The sequence below is a fragment of the Solanum pennellii genome, chromosome 11, assembly GCF_001406875.1.
Source record: "Solanum pennellii chromosome 11, SPENNV200".
NCBI classification, from domain to species: Eukaryota; Viridiplantae; Streptophyta; class Magnoliopsida; order Solanales; family Solanaceae; genus Solanum; species Solanum pennellii.
The window spans coordinates 62,919,474-62,942,891 of record NC_028647.1 but is presented as its reverse complement, the minus strand read 5'-3'; the positions used below and the strand labels follow the sequence as shown (position 1 = coordinate 62,942,891).

At 28.0% G+C, this 23,418-nt stretch overlaps 2 protein-coding genes across 3 annotated transcripts; both read right to left on the bottom strand.

Moving 5' to 3' along the window:
• Positions 1–602: 602 nt before the first annotated feature.
• Positions 603–3,232, bottom strand: LOC107004879 (biogenesis of lysosome-related organelles complex 1 subunit 1). Its single transcript, XM_015203277.2, has 3 exons — positions 2,879–3,232; positions 2,307–2,512; positions 603–824 (listed from the first exon to the last, which is right to left on the bottom strand). Exons 1-3 carry the CDS (start codon positions 2,979–2,981, stop codon positions 735–737), a joined length of 399 nt encoding a protein of 132 aa, XP_015058763.1. The 5' UTR covers positions 2,982–3,232; the 3' UTR covers positions 603–734.
• A 1,230-nt stretch (positions 3,233–4,462) lies between these two features.
• LOC107004878 (glucan endo-1,3-beta-glucosidase 14) lies at positions 4,463–9,847 on the bottom strand. 2 transcript variants are annotated; one of them, XM_027912959.1, is made up of 4 exons: positions 9,695–9,847; positions 7,356–8,289; positions 7,053–7,187; positions 4,463–4,796 (listed from the first exon to the last, which is right to left on the bottom strand). In XM_027912959.1, exons 1-3 carry the CDS (start codon positions 9,841–9,843, stop codon positions 7,131–7,133), a joined length of 1,140 nt encoding a protein of 379 aa, XP_027768760.1. In that variant the 5' UTR covers positions 9,844–9,847; the 3' UTR covers positions 4,463–4,796; positions 7,053–7,130. The 2 variants fall into 2 exon arrangements, with proteins under 2 accessions (XP_027768760.1, XP_015058762.1); XM_015203276.2 differs by having other exon boundaries at positions 4,484–4,796; positions 7,356–8,386.
• Between the last annotated feature and the right edge of the window lie 13,571 nt (positions 9,848–23,418).

The window sequence follows — 23,418 nt, the reverse complement described above, 5'->3', positions numbered from 1 at the left end:
ATCATCTTCTTCGGTGATTCAGAATTCCGACGTTCATTTTTCCCAAAAATTTTTATGAACGTCGATTAAGGTCTTAGCTATGGAGCCACTTTGACCATATTTGTAGAGACTTTTAAAATAGCTTGAGCGCCCATATTTAACCAATTAAAATGAGAGTGATCCAAATTATTAAATATCGACAAAAAGAACTCATTTCATTAATATGGACTGAAATTGTCACCCCTAGATATTCGTATGAGTCTTGATTTTTACTACCTCTTTTTAAGTTCCGCTTGATGGATGAAATCTTCTATCTTCTTAGAGCTTGTTCTCGTGGATTTATGGAATATAAGACGAAAGTAGATGTTTTTTTCGTGTAAAAAACGTAATCACCCTTGAAAGAATGTGTAATAGCTCATGAATAATGTTACAATAGCTTCGGTTTGAGTAAAACCAAAAGGAAAAAAAAAGTGCAGTATACCAAAGAGCATCGACACAAGTTATGAGTGACCTCCTACATAGTGTATGAGAGTTATATGTCGATCGAAAGAACCAATCAATTAAATTTTTTTACAAGGTTTTCAAAGATTTTACACAACATAAAAGAACAAGTACACAAGTTGTTGTACAGAAATAAATGTAATTTCATTGTCATTCATGCAAAAAGAATATTCTGTACACTCTGCCAAAGAGTTCAAATAACATGATATAAACCATATACTAATCACAGGCCTATGATAATTCAGGTTCAAATGTCATTCTTGGTGAATATTGCAGATTGCAGCATTAATACTTTTACAATCAAACTCCATAGTCTTCATCCAATTCTCAAAGTCTCCAATTTCCTGTGCCAAAAATAAAATAAAATATTGAAGCTACATATATCAACAATGTAGAAACGACTAATATCATCTATGCCTCTACAAGATTGGATAACGTTAGATGAACTGTCAATACGGAGAAAAAAACAGTTTCCACTGCATAGAAGCATGTCCTATAGGAACAAGTACGACTCAGCCTCATCTAGTAATGGTCGGCTATTAAAAAATGTTACAAGTCGCTGCACAAAGCACCGTGCATTTACGCAGTATCCGGGAAAAGGTCCACCTTAAGGGGTATGAGGTAGGCAACCTACTCTGATGCAAATGTTAATGGTTGATTCCACAGCTTGAATATGTGCCCTACAAGTCGCAGGGAGATGACTCCACTAGTGGAGACCGTTTGCTCAAAGATTCCTTTTCAGTTGGGATTAACTATAACTCGCCTAAGTTCAATCGTAGGAAAATCTAATACCCGGGAGAATCTTAATAGTCAAGTTAATTAGCTACCTAAACTTCCATCTTGTATGTTCATATTCTAGAGGAAATTTTCAGTCGATTTCTCTGCCTATAGAAGGCATCCCCTTCCTAAGTTGTAAATCATCTCATCTCTTTTTTCTTACTATGTGGTTCGACCATTTTTGCCTACTCCAAGGCCACACATAGAATAACTTTATTATCAAAAGAAGAGAATGTTGAAGGGATAATGTTCAACTGGAGTGGGGGATGCCTATTTATAGGCAAAGAGATCAGCTGTAAATTTCCTCTGAAGAGATGAATATGCAAAAGGAAAATTTATGCACGCACCCAAATTATGTATCCGTTTTCTTTCTTTTGGACTTTGCGTTCTGACATTTACCTTTTTTCTTTTATGTGAATAGTGCATGTGATAGTATCGTATGTATGAATAATATCTCAACTGCATAAGGTGAAACACACTCACTATCTCAAGTCTGACAATGGAGGAGAGTATGATAGTCAAGAGTTCCGTATGTATGAATAATATCTCAACTGCGTAAGGTGAAACACACTCACTATCTGAAGTCTGACAATGGAGGAGAGTATGATAGTCAAGAGTTCAAGGCATTTTGCTCTGAGAATCAGATCAAAATGATCAAGACAGTTCTTGAAACACCAGAACAAACTCATGCTTCATATTCGTAACAACCTCAGGATAAAGGTTTAAAAGTCGATCCAACAGTCTACGATGAGGCTCGTGCTTTATAATTGAACTTCCTAGTTCTACAAAAACAAGCTGAAACTGTGATATCTGAATCAACTTGTGCACATCTTGCTACCTCATACGAGGCCAACTACCAACTAACTTTGTCCATCAAAACATACACAAACGGAAAGAAATCACCTAGCTTTTTCAGTTTTCTACTCAGCGGAACTTAGTCAAGGTGATATCTATTTTAGCTGGATATTAGAGCCTAAAAGCTACACACTCATCAGAAAAAATCTATCTTGAATAAACATAAACACAAATAGCTAGCAACATCGACTGACCTTAATTGCAGTATTGATAGAGTGTGAAGCAGCAAGCCATTGATCAGTTTGCTTTCCAAATCGAAAAATGCTTGCAGTTAAAGCACGAATTTCCATTTCAATCCTCTTTTCCATTACAAAAGCTTCTTGTACTTCTCTGTTCACTGAATCCACCAGCAGCTCCGAAACCCGCCTTGCATTACGAATCCCATCCTTCTTCGCCTTCTCTGAATCAAAATTCAAAATACCCACAACCCAATTTTGTCAAATTCCAGCAACCCCACAACCCAATTCGTAAAATTCAAGAAACCCACTACCCAATTCGTAAAATTCCAAGAATTCCATAACCCAATTCGTAAAATCCGAGAAAATCACAACCCACTTTTGCAAAATTCGAGAAAATCACAACCCACTTTTGCAAAATTCAAAAAACCTAGAAACTCAATTCGAAAAATTACAGAAACCCACAACCCAATTTTGTAAAATTCGAGAAATCCAGAAACCCATTGCGAAAAATTTCGAGAAACCCACAAACCAAATGCTCAAAAAAAACAAACATTGAATTGAAATGGATTTATGTATTAGTTACTGACCGGTGGATTCACGGAGCTTGAGAGATGAAGAATGGTGGGAGTTGATGATTTGAATGAGTGAAGCTTCTAAGCCATTAGGATCTACTTGTTTCGACCGATCCATCTTCTCCCCCAAAGTGACACTGCAATGGCAGCTCAAAGAAATTGAATCTTACAGAGATGATTATTAAATGGCTTAATACATGGTTAGTCCTAAATTTATCGAAATATTTTATTTAGACATTTAAATTATAATCGACTTTACTTTCATTACCAGATTAATAGGTTTTTAACAAATTTCTTTCGTAATTAGTTATTACGATGATCAAGGTTAACAAGCAAGGGCGGAGCTAGCTTATTGATTATAATTTCGATTGCATTTCATGTAACTTTAATTTTAATTTCTCTTAAAAAGTTATTGAATATATAGAAATTATAAATTTAAAAATCCACCCACACTTAAAAAATTCAAAATTCATAAATTAAAATTTTAACACATGTAAAAAATAAAAATCCAAATTTGATTTAATAGCGTCTAATTGATACTATTATTTATAAGAGTCGAAGTGTTCCACTGAAATATTTATATCTTGTATCTCTCATCACTAAATAATCTACCAATTTAAAAAATTTAAAATTCATAAATTAAAATTTTAACACATGTAAAAAATAAAAATTCAAATTTGGTAGATTATAAATTTAATAATCTACCAATTTAAAAAATTTAAAATTCATAAATTAAAATTTTAACACATGTAAAAAATAAAAATTCAAATTTGATTTAATAGCGTCTAATTGATACTATTATTTATAAGAGTCGAAGTGTTCCATTGAAATATTTATATCTTGTATCTCTCATCACTAAATACTAATTTAAAATTTTGAGATGTTTATGACTTTAAAAGACATTACTTCATCTGTTCATATTTATATATCGTCCTAACTAAAAATAAATATTTCTTAATACTTGTCATTTCAAAAAATGATACATAAATAACAATATTCTTCATATTTTACTTTTGAGAGTTATTAGTCTTAAATTTCATCAACATAAGAAAATTAAATAATTAATTCATGTTCATTAACTAATTTAATTAATTAAAATAAAGTAATTAAGTTTGTTTATTGAAAACTTAACTTGAAAAAAAAAACTAAATAAAGATACAATGCATAATTTCTTTAAAGACACAAAATTTAAAATAATTACATATAAATAGAAATGAAAAAAATAACTACGAAAAATAAAATGCATAAAAATAATTAATCTTGTCTTAAATTTCTAAAACAAGAAACACTTTGAAAAAACAAATCATTTCTTTTTAAAATCAAGAGAACCAATTTGTGATAAAAGAAGTATTATTGAAACACCTAATTAATTAACAAGTCATTATAAGAAAATTTTAAAATTAAATCAAAAAAATAAAGTTATAACAATTTAGATAATTGAACTTAACTCAATTTTGAACAAACAATATATTGTTAAAAATTATTTTTAAAATTAATTAAATTGACTCTCGATAAATTTAACGAACATTTTAGAATCACAAGTAGCCCTACAAGCTTACAAGTTACAACTACTACAAGTTGATTAAAAAACAGCAAATATAAGTCATAATCAATCATATACATCAGCACAATAATATTTCCCTTATTATAATTCAAATAATAATAATGGGATGACAACTATTGCCAGACAAATACATTTCTGTTCTTATTATTAAAAATTTTGTAAAATGAATCAACTATTCAACTAATAAAAGTAGTTAAACAAACTACTTTTTTTTTTCTGAGTCTCTATAAATTCTATGTTTTTTTTCTTCTTTTTTTTTGGTATGAATACACAATGTCTCTATTGATCATCTCCAATAAGCAAATTTTTCCAGCAAAGTTAGCAAAATGTGAAACAGAAAATAATAAAAACTGTGTCGTCTACGAGTACCTGCGAAAAATAATAATAATCAACAAGTTATTAGATTAATTGTATCAAGACTAAGAAACCACATCATTATCTGCAGAAAAGTATAACAAGAATCACACATTTCAGCAGCCAAATTTGAAAGTTTAGTTGTCAAAGATTAGTCAAATGTGTTGAACTTCTACTGTTTTTCGTATCGCGATTCACTAGTTCACTACACGTCTTGTAGAAGGCGCGGTGTGTCTAGAAACATTCAAAGACAAACTTTATTTTGTATCAATGATATGACACAATGTTATAGGACCTCTGTAAACAACATGTTCTTGCCCAGTTGTGTCAAGAAGATCATGACATAGAGCTTCGATCAAAGGAGATAATTATAGACTAGATCTTCCCTACGGAAGAATCAATAGTCAATCACTTCTTAATAATACGAGAATGATTCAGACCTAGTTCATGGCCTATAAAAGATGCAGAAGGAGCTCTAGTGGGATTTTGGAGTCGGTTCGATAATGACTGAGTGACACTGTGTAACACATGTCTCTGCACCCGGTAGAAAGTATCGTTTCTATATAACTAACTAGATGTGGTGAAGGTTTATCCAGTCTAGTAGGGAATCAAACTCGGTGGGAATATTAGCCAGACACTCTTGTTGCGAAAAATGTCAAACTTCATCTACACATTTTAAGCAATTGCTGATATAAGAAAAGGTATCCTATGGGCTCCATGATGTTAAAGTTTCAACTTTTTCAAGAATTGCCAACAAGAAATTTCCATCATGCCAGATCAGTTCTCTATAAGCACATACTTTTATCTACAAGGCAACCAAAAATTAAAAATCTAAAAAAAGATCTTTTCCCTTATATGCCCCGAACCCCCCTCCCGACTTACGTCGAAAAAAAAAGCAAGAAAGTAAAGCCACAAACACACTATATTCACAGGGGAAACAGCCTGACATAACAAATCTTAAGTTACTCGGACTCTCCAGAATTGTTGTTGCATCTGTGTCGAATCCTCCTATGTTCTTTGGAGGATTCGACACGCACCCGTTAACATTTTTGAACATTTTTGAAGAGTCCAAGCAACATAATAAGCACCAAGCAATCCCACATCAAAGAACATACAAAACACATATATTTTTGCTCCGACCCCCACTATATAAAAAATCTATATTAATATGTGGACCGCTTTTGTAGCTACTTGGCGAAATCAGATAGGGAGGATCTTCATTTCAAAACTTGTGCAAGTGTGGAATAAGGAACATGTTAATAAAATAGGGAAAAGAAGAAAAAAAGGAGGTAGAGGTTGAAAGAAATGCAAGTTTGAATTGACTAGAAGACAGATAGGTGACACCAATATTGATGGCTTCACATCAGATTGATGCAACAAATTCTTACGAAAATAATGATAAAAAGAAAGAGGCAGAAGAAGTCATAATCAGATACAGGATTCCACTAGTACACACAATTACTAATGAGCTTTCCACTTGACAATACTCCCTCCGTTGCAATTTATGTGTCTTAGTTTGATCTATCACGGCGTTTTTAAGAAATAAATAACGACTTATGAATCTTGTGGTCTTAAACTTAATACATAGAATGTTGGAATGGAAAATCTTGCTAAATATAGAAAGAGACACTCTTAACAGGACAAACCAAAAACGGAAGTAAGACCCCTAAATTGGGACTGAGGGAAATAATTCGGAATTTGTTGATAGATGGGACTCAAAAAGGTGGCTTTCTTTACCAATATACAAGCCAATATGGACTTTTGTCTTCATGAAGATGATGGGAATTTTGTAAAATGAGATTCATATGCATGATTGCTAGTGGGAAGATAAGGCTGATGAGACACATTACCATATCTTCAATAAAGAAATGATACAATGGAAGGTATCCCAGAAAGTAGGTGATTAACAGTTGACCATCACTGGAATATTAAAATCCCAAGAATCCATTACAACTTGCATAAGGTGGGATTTTAACTTACAAAAATGCAAATTAACGAAAATAACTTCGACGCCGCACATGTTTATTAATCATGGTTAATTCAGGCTACGTTGTTTACACTCTTCAAAAATGATGCAGCACTTCTGGAAAGTTCGAGGAACGTGGATTTCAGGAGGAGCTCCTAACTATTAAAAACTAAAGGAAAATGAGGATAAGATACTTTGAAAACTAATGGCCTCAAACACCCCTAACAAACTACACTAATTCAAGAATGTTCAGGGAATAACGAAAGCATAAATAAGGAGAAATTTGAGGTTTGAAGTCTTGTTACCGTCTAATATATATCAGCGGAAGTTCCTGAAAAAATTGAATCATCTCTAATCTCCATGTTTTATCTATCGTACAGCGTTCAGAAGTGTATCAAGAAAATCATCATAAGCAGAACAAAAGCAGAAATAGAGAAGGCCTGTAAAAATAAAAGGATAGTGTTAGGAAGGCAAAAATATGCAAGATTCAACATTTCAGCATAATATTGAAAACAAGTTTTGGAGTTACCACAACTATAATAATTAATAGAAACCGATGAAAATAAGGTAATAGTCGACATACGAACAAGAAATGACAGATTCCTTACATTTTTCTTAGCAGCTGAATAGTCCATACGTGGAAGAAATCCTCGTAACCCGATGTTATAAACTGGAGTTCCATCAGGGTAGTAGAGACCATAATTCCTCTCTGATGCTGGACCAGGCTTTAAATTTTCGTTAAAAAGTGCAAACACGTAAACATCAATGGGCTCCGATGGCTTAGCTGGAGTCCCTTGATTTTGCTGCATACGCTGAAATAAATTACCATTATATAGTGCAGCATTTTCAGGTGTTGCTCCAAACTCATTCGGGTCTCCCTTTGACGGCCAGCCAGTTTCGGAAACCTTAACTGGAATGTCTGTGTGGCCCATTGCCTTAATTGCTGAATAAACTGCATCAATTTGTGCATACAACATGTTGTCATACTTCAAATTCGTGATCGGGTCAGTCGTACCTTGGTTAGGCTGGAAAAGTACATAATCAAGCGGAACTTCGTTAGGGTTGTCTTTGTATGCAAAGAATGGATAGAAATTGATAAGGAACGGTGACTTGGTTTGAACATGGAAATTGAGCATGCCATGAATGTATTCACTAAGATCTTGTCGAAATGAACCAGAAGAAGGCGGAAAAGAGTTCCCCAAGATCCCTGCCGAGTGGGGATGTGCCACATATATTTCATTACTAAGTCCAAGATTAACAAGAGCACGGTACACACCCTGCATTGCTGGTAGGAGGTAAGACTTCAGCTGCGTATCAGTACCCGTCAAGACCTCATTACCAACAGTAATACAAGTGATTTTAGTCTGAGTATGGTAAGGTTGAACATGTTGTTGAATCCAAGCCTGAGCTTGTTGAGGATCAGACATTCTTTGTAGGTACTCATTCCCAAGTCCAATAACAAATTCAACATTCGTGTTAGCGAAAGCGGTTAACACGTTTGGATCAGCGTCATAGAGTTTTACTCTCGTAACATTGAGTGATCTGAGGAGAAATGAGACTCGTGAGGGTGTTGGCAAATTGTTTGCAATTTGGCCATAGTTAATTCCAATTCCAAGGCTGAGTGTACTTGCAAATAAAGCTGATCAAACAATTGAAATAACAATAAATACTTTGTGGAATATCATTTAACAATCAGAAAATCTGAGCAAAACTCTGTTTCCCCCAAATCAATACTCATAAAATGAAAATTACAAATGACTAAACTAAAAAATCGAAAATTCAAACTTCTACACCCTATCCATAAGGAAAGTTTGATGTATAAATTGAGGGAAAAGATACAATCGCCAACTGGGAGCTATGTTGCTCGGACTCTTCAAAAATACCGACGGAAGTGTGTTGGATCCAACACAGATACGATGCGGCAACATTTTCGAAGAGTACGAACAATACAGACAAGGGAACTACAATAAATCATCTTAATGAGGTTCTACTGACAATTTCAGTTTTCAGCTTCAACAAATTGAACAGAATAAACAATAACATACTCTATTCATTAGCACCAAGATGATCCACCTTCACTAAATCTGATGACAGAACAACACTTCACCCCAAGTAATTCAAGAAAACAACAAAAAAACAGGTAATTGAATCTTTGCAACTAAAATGGCAGTTCCACCCCCACCCTACCCCAACTACCTCAACCAAGAACCAGAAATCCCAGAAGAGATAAGAAGCAAGAGAACCCAATACAATACTATAAGTTCCCACCAACCAAAAAAAATTGAATCTTTATATCTAAAATGGCAGTTCCAGCTCTCTCTCTCTCCCCCCTCCCCCCACAACAACCAACTACCTCATCCAAGAACTACAAAACCCAGAAGAAAAGTTAGTAAATCCCCCATTAAAGGCCAAGCAATACAATACTATAGTTCCCACCAACATAAAAAAGAATCCACACAAAAAAAATTGAATCTTTATAACTAAAATGGCAGTTCCAGCTCCCCCACCTCCCACCCCCAAACCAACTACCTCAGCCAAGAACCAGAAATCCCAGAAGAGAAGAAAAGCAAGAGAAACCATTAAAGCCCAAGCAAATACAATACTATAGTTCCCACCAACTTAAACAAGAATCCCACACATAAAAATTGAATCTTTACAACTAAAAATGGAGAACCAACTACCTCAACCAAGAAACAGAAATCCCAGAAGAGAACACAACCAAGACAACCCATTAAAACCCAAAGCAATACAATACTTTAGTTCCCCCACCAACTTAAACAAGAACCCCAACAGATAAAAATTGAATCTTTACAACTAAAACATCATTCCAACTCCACCCCACACCCAAAAACAACAAAATCCCATAAGAAAACAAAAGCAAAGAGACCCCCTTAACTAGTTAATGAAAAAGCCACAAGATTTAACACCAAAAAGGGCATGTTGTCACCTGTAAAAGAAAGAAGAAGAAGCAGGGGAAGAGCCTTGAAGAAGAGGATGGCCATTGCCCCTTTTGCCAGCCTTGCTAAATCTCAAGCCACGAAGCCTCTTTAATGATCCCCCCCTCCCCTTATATAATACACACAAAACAATCAACATGCAACTTCCCATATTTTTCTTATTATATATACTCTTGTTATATATATTTAAAAAATATTTAACATTTTTTCAGTTCATTTTTATTCGTATTTATTAAATTTATTAGTAGATTTTAATCATATATTCTAGCGATGAATACATATAATTATGGGCAAACAAGTAATTTTAGTAATCACTTAACTAGAAATGGTAAGATTATTTATATAAATAATTTTATTATTATATGTTATTGTTTATAAATAATATATATATACAGTAAAAATCAAACGTTTACTGTTATATTAAAAATTTAACCAAATAAATACGATGTTCAATTATAACTTCAACTAGATCACATTGTGATCCTTATCATAGACAAAATATAAACACTATTTAAATATATATTAATTAAATTATAATAATGAATATTTATTTTTAAATAAATTTTTCAAATATGAGTTCGAAGTTGGAATGATTAGAAAAAAAATGCTTAGCTTAAAATGAGACTTATTAAAGTAAAATTTAAATTAAATGGAGTTAGCATTAAACACTCTTTTGACATTTTTGTGCTACTAGCTTGTCTCCTGTCTTAATCACTAGGCAATTCATTCACACGAATATATTAATTATTATTTTATTTTAATTATTTTTTCACAAATAAAATTATATTGAATATATTACTATTATTTCAAGTAAAAAGTATTAGCGATGTCAGAATCGATTCTCACTATTAACGGACATTTTTAATCAAATTCATCTTGTAATTGGAATTATCTAGCGTAACATGTCTCGTGTGATTTACAAGTTATTGCACAGAACATGAAATGAAATAATATATTTTGGTGTGAAGACATCGGAAAAAAGATCTGAAATATATTCAAATGTTGATCGAATTGCACTAACAATTTCAAACTCTGGATAAAATCTATTACTCCATATTCCTACACCGTTTAATAGTCTATTTTAATTTTTAAAGATATAAAAGTTTTCAGTAGGGGTGTGCATTTGATTTATCGGTTCGATTTTATACTATTCGGTTTGGGTTTTTCAATTTTTTATTTTAAAGAAGTGTAACCCAATGCAAACCAAAATAAATTTGATTTGGTTTAGTTTTCCTCTTTTTGGTTTGAATTTTTTCGATTTGGTTAATCGGTTATATCAATATTAGAAACATAACAAAACTATTTGCAATTTTAAAATTTTTATATATATCGAATTTCTTAAATATACTTTTAAATATAGATCACAAGTAAAACATAAAACACAATACTTAAAAGTATATTAATTATAGATGTCTACACATAAATCATAATGAAAATAACTAAAAAGCGACAAAAGTAGTTATCTATATATATGTATTTTTATTTTTCTAAATCCGAAATCAAACCAAAAAATTAAACAAAGTAAATTATAAATCAAAAATCAAACCAAGAATTCATAAAACCAATCTAAATTAAAATTTGATTTGATTTGGTTTGATTTTTTGATTTAATCGAAATAGTGCACACCTCTAATTCCCAGTGAGCAAGTTACTATTTATAGTTATACAATATCTATGATATTTACGTAAACACTTATATATTTTAAAAATATATTATTAATTTTGTTAAAAGTTCAGATATATTTCTAACGATTTTTCGAAAGATATTGTGTGACAAATTTCGAGTCGCTTTCTTACACGTAAGTTGGTTGTTTCCTCTCTGTATTATAAAAATCAGAGCCGTTTTATGTACTTTGACGCGTCAATTTAACCGACATAACTTTTTGTTATGTACAAATAGACCCTCATAGTTTATTTTAGTTAAACTTTGATTGCAATACACTTTCTGTTATGTTTCCTAAAAAATATAATAATAATAACTAATTTTGCCAACATTTACGCGTATAATTAAATAAAAAATTAACTTTTATTGAAAGAAAAAAAAATACTAAAAGATCCCATTATTATTATGCATGTTTTCTTAAACTTCAAGTTATGGTTTTTTTTAAAATAAAATGCAAAGTTAATAATCTTACGACAACATAAAGAAATCTAAGATTTAATATATGTATATGAAAAATATTATGTGGCTAAGGGTCTATTGATAACGATCAATTTACTGAACGTAAATTTATTTTTTATTATTTTAAATTGACACATTATTTATTGAAAATGCGCGTGACTAATTAATTATTTTAAGGGAAAAAGGTCGAAAATACCTAACAATTTTGTTTTATTGGTTAATTATGTCTTATCGTTAATTTTAAGCTAATTTTACCCCTATCGTTGCTAATTTCATCATATATATCCTTCATTTGGCGGAAAGTCCCAAATCAACTCTAATTAACCCGTTTCAATAGAAGTTATCCGATTTTCTCTTTTCAATCCAAACCCGACCCACTAAACCAAATGAATCATTACCAAACTAAAACTCAAACCCATCTCTCTAATATTCTTTCATCTTCTTCAACTCTATTTGAGTTGATTTGGGGCTATGGATTTGAGTTTTAATTTCGTATTGATTCATTTGATTTAGTAGGTCGGGTATGAATTGAAAAGAGAAATCGAATAATTTCTATTAAAATTAGGTTAATTTGAGTTGATTTGGGGCTTTCAGTCAAATGAAGGGGTATATATGGAGAAATTACTAACGACATGAGTAAAATTAACTTCAATTTAACAGTAAGAGTTATAATAAAATAAAATTAAAGAATATTTTTGATCTTTTTCCCTTAATTCAATAATATACGTATCGTTAAATTTGAGATTATTAATTTCTTCTTCTTTTTTTTTTTACCTCAATATTTGATAGTGTTTTCTCTAGCTATCAAGATATATTTTAAAGGAGCTTTTTGTTGTTAAAAATAAAATACAAATTATTTTTAATAACTTGTGATCAAATTTTGTGATTAAAATAGGTTGGTGGACTGAACAAGAAGAAAGAAGAAAACAAGCCTAGTTTAGTCAACGGTCAATGGAATTTCAACTACGTTTTTAAAATTGACTATGATAGAAATTAAATTATTTTTATAATCTAATTTTTATTTTAGTGATGTCATTTGTTTGGATATATTTCTATTTGTATAGCAAAATGTTATTAATAAGAGTCGTGATCTTTTTGAATTCAAATTTTAAATATTAAATATCAGGTGCACGTGTAACGTAAAATGAACGTTAATTCTAACAAAACGTGTTATAGCTTAATTGATTTAACTTATAGCAAAACATGAAGGTATATACTATTAACAAGATTACAAATTAATGTTTAAAGTTTTTTTTTTTTTGCCAACCTAAATTGTGATAAAAGTATAGAAAATAAATTTAAATAAAAAAATCTCAACCTCTTAAGATCTCTTTTGATATTTAAAGAGTTAATTAATGCTTAATTAGATGAAAGTTTGGTTGCATAAATCATAGCCTAATTAATTTAACTATTAATATATGAAATTAACTAATTATAATATGATCACCTAGAATTTGACCTAATCTTGTCATAATTATTTCAAGGTCACCAAATAAGAAAATTAAAGTATAATCCACAATTTTTATATTCAACTAAAATGTAAAATTTTGACCACGATTAACGTCCTAATCATAGTCAATTCAGATAGAGATACATAAAAAAGTGTTATTTATAAATTAATAAACATATATTTTAACATAAGCTGTCAATTAATATAATACTATCAATAAAATATTTTAAAATATTAAATAGTGGGTGGGTGATTGTGAATAAAATTTGAGCGGGTGTTTGGCCGAGTAACTCATCTTGATTTGAAGTTTATGAATTTTATATAATGTTTTTAAGTTAATATATAATAATAATTAAAGAATAATAAATTTCTTAATATATATATATATAAAGTTTGATAAAGTTATTGAACTTCTAACAAATTCGTTTATTTTACTTGTGGTATATAATAGCTGCAAATAATGATGATATTGATTGATGGTAATAATTGTGATATATAATAGCTACTAATAATGATGATCAATAAAGATGGTTGAGGTGACAATTGATAATTATGATGAAAAATAATAATATTATGATGATAATAAAATGATAATAATAATTTATGATAGTCTATACATACATAGAGATTATAATAACGACAAACGATGATGTTTATAGATAACTTTACTTTCAAGTGATGATATATGAATTGCTGCTTCAAATATTTAAAACTTGTCATATATACCGAACGAATCTAAGTAGAAATAAAATAGTCACCCGAATTTCTTTCGATGAAAAATTTCACTTAAATTTTAGAAAAATTATGTATCTATAAATATATAGTAAATGCCTTTTAATTTTTTCATATCTTCACTTTTTCATATTTTAAATCTTCGAAATTAAAAATTTTAACAATTAGCATATCATGTGGGAAAAAAATTGAGTTTCTTAAAAAAAAAAAAAGAAGTTAAAGGACTATGGAAAGTAGAAATTGATTACGTAAATGAATGAATACGATACAAACTTTGCTTTGTTCTCCAATAAATTAAAACTCGTTTTAATTAAATAATTACAATTGTACAAGTCAATGTCAATTTAGGATGCTAATAACAACTCTCTCCATTCTAAAATAATATTGTATTTCTAAAATTATTAAATATTAAAATTAATATATTAATTGTATAATACTTAAATGTAGAGAAGATAGAATGTTATACATAAATTATATTACTTGCTTGTGAGGTAGGGACATTATTTTCTGAATTTTGATAGACGTTTAAAATAAAAAAAAAATGAACTCTTGTTAGTGTGATAAATTAAAGGAAAAAGGAATAAATACATCCTAAAATTATCGTAAATAATATGCAGATATTTTCCATCGTACTTTTGAGACATTGAAATTCATGCCGTTCAAAAACTAGAGCATATATGTCCTTCACTCTAACGAAACACTAAATAGGAGCACGTAACACAATCTTATATATTGATTAGATATTTAATAAATATAGATTAGTGGATAAAATTATGACGCATATGTCAGTTAGTATAAAGAGTATATATGCTTTAATTTTTAGATGACAGAGATAACAATATCCTAAAAATATGACAAAATACTATATACCAATAATTTAAAAATATATATTTTTTTCCCCATAAATTAAGCAGCAATCACGTGTGATAAGACAAATATAAGACTTATTTATATTTAATTAGAAATTTTGATTTCAATTTACTAATACGGCGCTGTTTCCTCTAACACATCTTACAAAAACAAACTCAGCTAATTAAAGCTCCAAAATATATATAATAAAAAAAAGAAATTCAAAATTCAAATTCTATAAAATAAACTTCTTAAATATATTTACATAAAAAATTTAAATCTCTAATTTAATATAATATAAATTTAAATTAATTCAGACTCCATATAACCAAGTAAAAACTTTCAATAAAAATGAAATATTATTAAAAATTAGTTTGTGAGTGTGTAATAATATTAAATTGAAAAAAAAAATAGAATTCAAGTCAGATTCAATGTAAAGTGGTAGACAAAAAAATATTTTCATGTTTTATATTATTAGAAAAATGATTTCACATCATCTAATCTTATCCTTTTACTATTTATTTATTCTTTATGTCCATGAGAATGCAATGCAGCCTAACAAAATAATTCAAATCTCCATCCACATTTTTGTTTACATTTAGCAAATATGAATTAAAATTTTCAATAAATTAATTTTAAATTTGAAAAAATAGGTACATGAAGTATTCGAAGAAGAGTTAATATCTACTATATATCCTTAATAAAAATTTAATTTATATAAAAAATATAATTTTTCATTAAATAGGTGCATATCCACAATAATATTTTTTGTAGATTGAAAAAAATAATCTTCGATATCGTGGAGTGATTAATATGAGTTTTCTCTTGTCCGAGACAATTTCGAGGAAAAAGGTTTTAAATAATAATAATGATAATAATATAAAGAAAATGAAAAAAATGATTTTAAGTGAAAAAATATTTTGTATTTTTAAAAGAAAAAAAGAAAATAGGATTTGCCACCTATTGACACGTGTCACCGTCCTTGATGGATCTTCCTCGAAATTCGTGTCCATATTTCATAGGTCGGTGAGAAATTTGTAGATGGGCTCATCATTTTCCTTAACTTACACTTTTCCCCCTCTACTTTTTTTCTTTTTAATCTTGTCCCCTTTCTTTTTTTCTTTTTTTTTTCTATGTCCTATATATATATTTTTTTTTTCTTTTTTGGGCTTTTCTAGACAGTTTGGGTACTCGAGTAAAATAAATAAAGAGATAAAAGAAAATGGAAAAATATTCATTTTAAGAGTTGCTAATTGTACTATATAAAGTATTAAAGATAGTTGTAATTGATTAATGGTATTTTTATTTTTAACTAAAGATTTTGAAGTTGATTTTACTTAGGCGCATGATCGTCTTTGTTAGGAAGCATTTTACACTATAAGAAAATTATGAATTATATGGAGATTTTTTTGGGGTTAGTACGAAAATCTGTAGGAAATTTATTTTCCTGTAAATTTTCACAATTTCCGAAAAAATTTCCATATAATTCAGCTTTTCTTGTAGTGTTACCTCTGAATATAAAACTTTACAACATGAATCAGAATTTAATCGAGTTTTAATATGAATATCAAACATGAGAAATAAAAAAATTAAAAAAACAGGAAGAATAGTATTATTTATGGGTTGTTTTTGTGAAATGACAGATATCAACATATATTTTTAGTAAGGACTAGGATTGACAATAGGGCGGGGTGGAGTGGGTTTAACGCTATGTGGGGCGGGGCGGCTGGGATACGGAGAGGATTGAAGTGGGCTTTTTAAGGGCGAGTTGCGGGTATATATGATTTTATGAGGATTCAAATTTAATTTTAATTTTTTACACGTTACAAGAGTGATAGAACATTATTTATTATAATAATTGTAATAAATCTATTATAATATTCGAGATGAATATATTAATGGTTCAATAAAAAACTAATACATTTTCTTACATGTTTTCTAATTGACCCCTAAAAAATAATTTTTTAAAGTCACTATTTTTATTAAATTAATACAACCTAATAAAAAGAATTCACTATTAAAATTTTATCTTTAGTATCAAGCTTAACTAGAAAAAAAATATCTAAAAAGTTATGCAAGACAGGGTTTATGCATACGGAGCGGAGTGGGGCGGGTTGAATATGAAAAAAATTACTATACATGAAGAACTAAAAAAATGTGAATTAAACTCAACTCGCACCATTCCATCCTTAATAAGGACGACACATAAATAAAAACGGAGATAATACTTTTTAAGAAAATGTCGTATATAGTGTTGAAATAACTTTTAAACTACTTAAAAGTGAGATATTGAAAACAAAAAAGGCTCGATTTATGAATGAACTTTGTTTTTCTTTTTCTTTTTGAATTTATTTATTACTCCCTCTATTTACTTCTATCTCCATTATTTTAAATATATACATTTTTAATTCTCACTTTAATATATAAAGCCATTATTTTCTCCACTTTCTCTATATGCTATAACTTTTAATTTAAAATTAATAATTTATATTTTCATTTTATTTTTTATGGTAAAATGATTTTCTGAAATGCTAATTATTTTATATAAAAACGTAAAATGTATAAATTATATTTGTATTTGCATACAAAGAGAGAAAATTTTATATATACGTATATTTTCGTTCTCCTCTTTCTCCTCTCCCGGATCTCGCTCGCGATTCTTTCAGATGTCGCTCGTTCATTCGCCTCTCTCACTTTATACAAACAAGCAAATGTATAAAAAATGTGTTTATGTTTGTATAAAGAGAGAGAAAATTATATGTATATATATAAATGTAATTTTCGTCTTATACCCTTATAATTATACAATTTTTTCCTGCCCAGTTTTCTTTTATCATTCTCTCTTTCTCGCTTTACACAAATACAAATTATACAATTAATCTTTTGTATATGTATATCAAAGCAGATTATACAACTGCTTTCTTTTATATTTGTATGTCGAAATTATATAACTGCTTTCTTTTGTATATGTATAGCGAAATATACATATTTATGTTTGCTAAGGAGCGCAATTATGCAAACTATAACTATAACGTACAAATATGATTTTTATGTTTGTTATAGGTGAAAGTTACTCATAAATCACAATAATTAATAATTTAAAAAATATTTATAAAATACATATAAAAGATAACTCGACTCTAAAAAAATCTATCAATGCTATATAAATTAAGGCAAAAAATAAAATATATGATAAAAAAATTACATTAAAACGATACTATATGAATGAACCTTTTTGTCTTTTATTTTTGAATTTATTTACTACTCCCCTCTGCGTACTTCTAAGTTCTATCTCCATTATTTTAAATATATACATTTTTTACTTCTCTTTTTAATATATAAAGAAATATAATTATTATTTTTTTATTTTATTCTTATTATTAGTTACTTATTCACTAAATTATTTATGAAGACCTAAATTATTCATCAACCTATAAGGCTTAATTACTTTAAATGTGGCTCATATACAGTGGTGTTGTATATCTTTTTTTTTAAAAAAAAGTACTTAAATATAGATATAAAAATTTACGTTTGAAATATCGTACAATATGATAATACCCCTTTTAGGAAAAATATTAACAAGAGGATAATAATTTGATTGAAATTTTCTTATTTATTACTTATTTGATTTAATATTTTTCTCAATAGCAACGGGTATATATTGAAATTTTATAAGACCTTATAAAATGTGTTCTATTTTAATTAGGATTGTTAAACGTTATTTAATCCTAAATTCTAGTTTATGCATATATATAAAAGGAATTATATTTTCGTAGAGAGGCAACTTGAATATTTCGTAAATTCATAAAATATTTATAAGAAGATCAAATCAAAACCATCTTAGTTTGAGAAATACGTCACTGTCAATTCTTAATTAATAAATAAATCTTATAAATGAAGAATCAGAAGAGGAATAAAATTATATTCACAATCTTAATTAATAAAATTATTTCATATTTTATGTACGGTAACAATTTATTTTCTACTACTTTTGTTGCAAACACATCTGTTTTACATTAAATAATATCAAAATTTTTATTCATAATGCAATATAAAATTATTTGTCAGTACTATCATTTAAATTATTTTGTAGCCATTAAAGTTTAACACCAAAATTATGGCAACAAATTAAGATCCAAACAGCTCCCACTCTACTTATGGCCAAAAAGAATATTTTAAATAAAAAAATTATTTGTTATTGTTAATATGTTAGAAAAGAAAATTATATTTTCTTCAATTTTTTTATCATTGGCATTAATTACTTATATATTATTTTTTTGGCTTTTCTAGACACAGTTTCGGGAACTCGAGTAAAGTAAATAAAGAGATAAAAAAAAAGGGGAAAATATTCATTTTAAAAAGTGCTAATTTTGTACTAATATAAAGTATTAATCAAAGTCGTGGTTGATTGGTAAATATTTTTTTATTTTAATTAAAGATTTTAGATTTGACTTCACTTACATATATAATCATTTTTGTTAGGAAGTGTCTTATTCTCAATGTGAGACTTTATAGCATGAATCAGAATTTAGTCGAGCTTTAATATGAATACCAAACATGAGAAATCAAAAGATATACTCCCTCCATCTCATTTTATATGGCAACATTTGACCAGAAACGGAGTTTAAGAATAATGAAATCTTTGAAATGTTAATCAAATTGTATGTATTAGAGTACTATCTTTAAAATTAAGTGGGACCAACAAGGGTAAAAGAGGAATTGTACTTTTAAATATTTATCATACAAGGAAGTGTGACATTTTTTTTGGGGACGGACCGAAAAGAAAATGGTGTCATGTAAAATGGAACGGAGAAAGTATTAAAAATAACTAAAATAGGAAGAATAGTATCATTTTATGTGTTGTTTTTTTGTGGAAATGACAGATACTATGAAACATATATTTTTAATAAGGATTAGGGATGACAATGGGATGGAGCGGATTGAGTTTAAAGCTATGTGGGGCAGGACGGATTTAGGGTAGTGCAGGGCAGCTGGAATGCAGGGCGAGTCGAAGTGAGTTTTTTTTTTAAATTAATGTGGCCAAGGCGGTTTGCGGGTACATGTGATTTTAAGTGGGTTCAAATTTAATTTCAACTTTTTACATGTTATAAAAGTGATAAAACATTATTTATTAAGATAATTTCAGTAAATCTACTAAAATATTCTTGATGAATATAATAATGATTCAATAAAAGATAATACATTTTTTTACATGTTTTCTAATTGACCCCTAAAAAACTAAAATTTTAAGGCACTATCTTATTAAATTAATATAACCTAATAAAAAAAAGAATTTACTATTATAAATTTTATTTTTAATATCAAACTTAACCAGAAAAAGAAAATATTTAAAAAATTATGCGGGACAAGTTTCTGCGAGACAGAGTGGAGCGGCTTAAAACTGAAAAAAATTATTATGCAGGACAAATTAGAAAAATTGTGAGTTAAGTTCAACTCGTCCCATTTCATGCCGCCACATTGTCATCCTAGTAAGAACGACACATAAATAGAAACTGAAATAATACTTTTAAAAGAGAAATCTTGAAAACAAAGAATAAAAATGAACTTTGTCTTTCTTCTTATTTTTTTTTTGAATTTATTTATTACTCCCTCTATTTACTTCTATCTCCATCATTTAAATTTATACATTTTTACTTCTCACTTTAATACATAAAGTAAATATAATTATTATTTTTCTATTTTATCCTTAATATTAATCTTAATTATTTATTCACTAAATTATTTTTGAAGAGTTAAATTGTTCATCAAACCATATGCGTATCCCCTCCTCTGAAGCTCATATATACTGTTGTATGTTTTTTTTTTAAAAAAATATTTAAATATAAATACATGAAATTATGTTTAAAATATCGTAAAATATGACGATACCCCTTTATTCTCTAGATATGCTAAGTGAAGTCTGAAATTTAAAGCGTATATTTATATATTTCTAAATGTTATTAATAGTTCATTCGTTCGTTGCTTTTAATATGTGATCATTTTTATAAATGATTGATTCATAATATTTGTTATCTATAAAATTAATACATAATTCTTCTTAGCTATTTTATCATTGTGAGTTATTAACCTTGAAAATATACATTTGACCAACATAGAAAATAATTCATGTTCATTGGTCAAATTAATTAATCGAAATAAATTAATTCATATTCTTAAAAAGTTAATTTAAAAAACATAAATTATAGTAGAATAATAGACTTACTTAATTTCTTAATATATGTAAAATAAAAACAATAACATATACATAAAATCGGAAGAAGTAATATTTTTGGTGTTTTTAATTGATTTTTTTGCTTTATTTTCTTATAGAAAAAAACTTAAGTATATCACATTGAGAATTTCTAATATTTTACGCGATTAAATCAAGTGTGTATATTAAAAATAATAGTACTAGATATATATGTCATACGGTAAATGAGTTCAACTAATCTTAATAACTTTGATATGAAATTTTTAAAATTGATAACAACTAAAAGTTTAACTCAGTTAAATTTATATCTTAAATTCACATTTTTAAAAGGTACACTCATCCTCTCAAAATTTTATATAGGTCTTAATACCCTTTAGAAAAAAATATTAACAAGAGGATAATTTGATTGAATTTTTATTATTTATTACTTATTTAATTTAATATTTTTCTGAATTGTATCTGTGTACAATAAAATTTTATAAGACTCTATAAAATGTGTTAAATTTTAATTAAAATTTTAAAAGCTATTTAATTTTAAATCCTAGTCCATACACATATAAAGGGTTTATATTCTCTTAAAGAGTCATCTTTAATATTCCGCAAATTCATATAATATTTATAAAAAGAGCAAAGTAAAATCATTCTAATTCGAAAAATATAAAACTAACAGTCCTCAAATCATGATAAATCGGAAAAAAAATTATACTCACAATCTTAATTAATAAAATTATTTCATATTTTATTTATAATAACAATTTATTTTCTGCAACTTTTTTGTTACAAAGACATCTGTTTTACATTAAATAATATCATACATTGTATACATAATGCAATATAAAATTATTTGTCAGTACTATCATTTAAGTCTATTTGTAGCCATTAAAGTTTAACACCAAAATTATGACAACAAATTAAGATCCAAGCAGCCCCCACTCTACTTAGGGCCAAAAAGTATTTTAAATAAAATTTTTAGATCATTTTCAAGATCTAATATATTAAATATCAATTAATAAAAATAATATGATAAAATAATCATGCAATTCATTATTTCTTTAATGAGTATGTCAAGTCTAAATATAAAAAATAAAAGTAAACGGAGAAAGTATTCTTTGTTAATATAATACGAATATAATTATGGTATAATGGATATAAAATTTAGTAATTTTTAGTAAGACATTTGAAATACTGAATGTGAATTCAAATTAGTTGAGACCTTATATAAATATTGAATATCAATTGAAACAATATTAAAGAATAATTATTTTATGTTGCAGTAAGGATTGTAATGAAATAAATAAGACTTCTTTATCTTTAAGATGAGATTTTAGGTTTGGACCACGAAAATAAGGAAAATAACATAGAAACAAGTATTTTCGTTATTATCGAACCTTACATAACACAAAATTGAATTAATCGAGATTTGAAATTAAATATCAAATACCACTAAAAAAATATAGAAAGAGTTAACTAGCTTTTGATCTTTATATGATTCCCTTTAAACCTTCCCCATTGAAATTGAATAACAAATGTATTATTCTCTATAATTGCCAATTATGAAATGATTTTTTTAGCTTTGCCATTTAGTTTGAAGCATAAGCTAAGTGATAATTAATTATTCATTATTATCATTTGACTTTCTAATTCTTATCTCCAAGCCAAGCAACTTAGCACTAAATAACCCTTTTAATCTCTACCTACTTTTCTTTTATTATCTCTACTTTTTATAGTTTAATTTATTGAGTGATAAATAATTTACCTAGGTGAAATAGACTAGGATGAAAGGAAAAAAAATCTTTAAAGATTGTGGTGGGTTGATAAAAAATAAATTTGGGTTTGAATTCAGTAAAACTTCTCGATGCATATTTTAATTGTCGAATATCAAGTAGGAGACAAAAAAGAGAACAATATTTGAAGGAACAACTAACACGAATAAAATGATTTACTCTCAAAGTAATAAAATCTTCACATGAAATGAACCAGAACAGAACGAGTAATAATAAGAGATTATCTATTGTTGAATTATAGCTCTTAAAACATCATTTCATGTAAATAAAAACATTTGCTAATTATTATAAATTCCAAATAATCACCAAATATTCTTTCCATAATCAACAAGAATCCTCTCCTTTCAAATCACTAACTATTAATCATACAATTTTTCCATTTTTTCTAGACCTTTTAAACCTTTATTTATCAAATTGGTCCAATGAAGATGCTACAATTAGGAAATTAATATTACAAAATAGCCCTAAATTATACTCAAACCATCTTTTTGCACAATTAACTAAGTAGATATCTCCCAAAAAGGTCCTTTAATCAAAGTGTATATTATTCTCTTAGATCAAAATAGT

What these genes read in the sequence shown, in the direction of transcription:
- LOC107004879 (XM_015203277.2), bottom strand. Translation starts at nt 2,981, where the DNA reads ATGGATCGGTCGAAACAAGTAGATCCTAATGGCTTAGAAGCTTCACTC. An exon ending in CAAGCTCCGTGAATCCACCG is followed by an intron (nt 2,513 to 2,878) that starts GTCAGTAACTAA and finishes ATTTTGATTCAG; the next exon opens with AGAAGGCGAAGAAGGATGGG. An exon ending in CTATCAATACTGCAATTAAG is followed by an intron (nt 825 to 2,306) that starts GTCAGTCGATGT and finishes TTTTTGGCACAG; the next exon opens with GAAATTGGAGACTTTGAGAA.
- LOC107004878 (XM_015203276.2), bottom strand. Translation starts at nt 9,749, where the DNA reads ATGGCCATCCTCTTCTTCAAGGCTCTTCCCCTGCTTCTTCTTCTTTCT. An exon ending in TCTTCTTCTTTCTTTTACAG is followed by an intron (nt 8,387 to 9,694) that starts GTGACAACATGC and finishes TTGTTTGATCAG; the next exon opens with CTTTATTTGCAAGTACACTC. An exon ending in ATTCAGCTGCTAAGAAAAAT is followed by an intron (nt 7,188 to 7,355) that starts GTAAGGAATCTG and finishes TTATTTTTACAG; the next exon opens with GCCTTCTCTATTTCTGCTTT.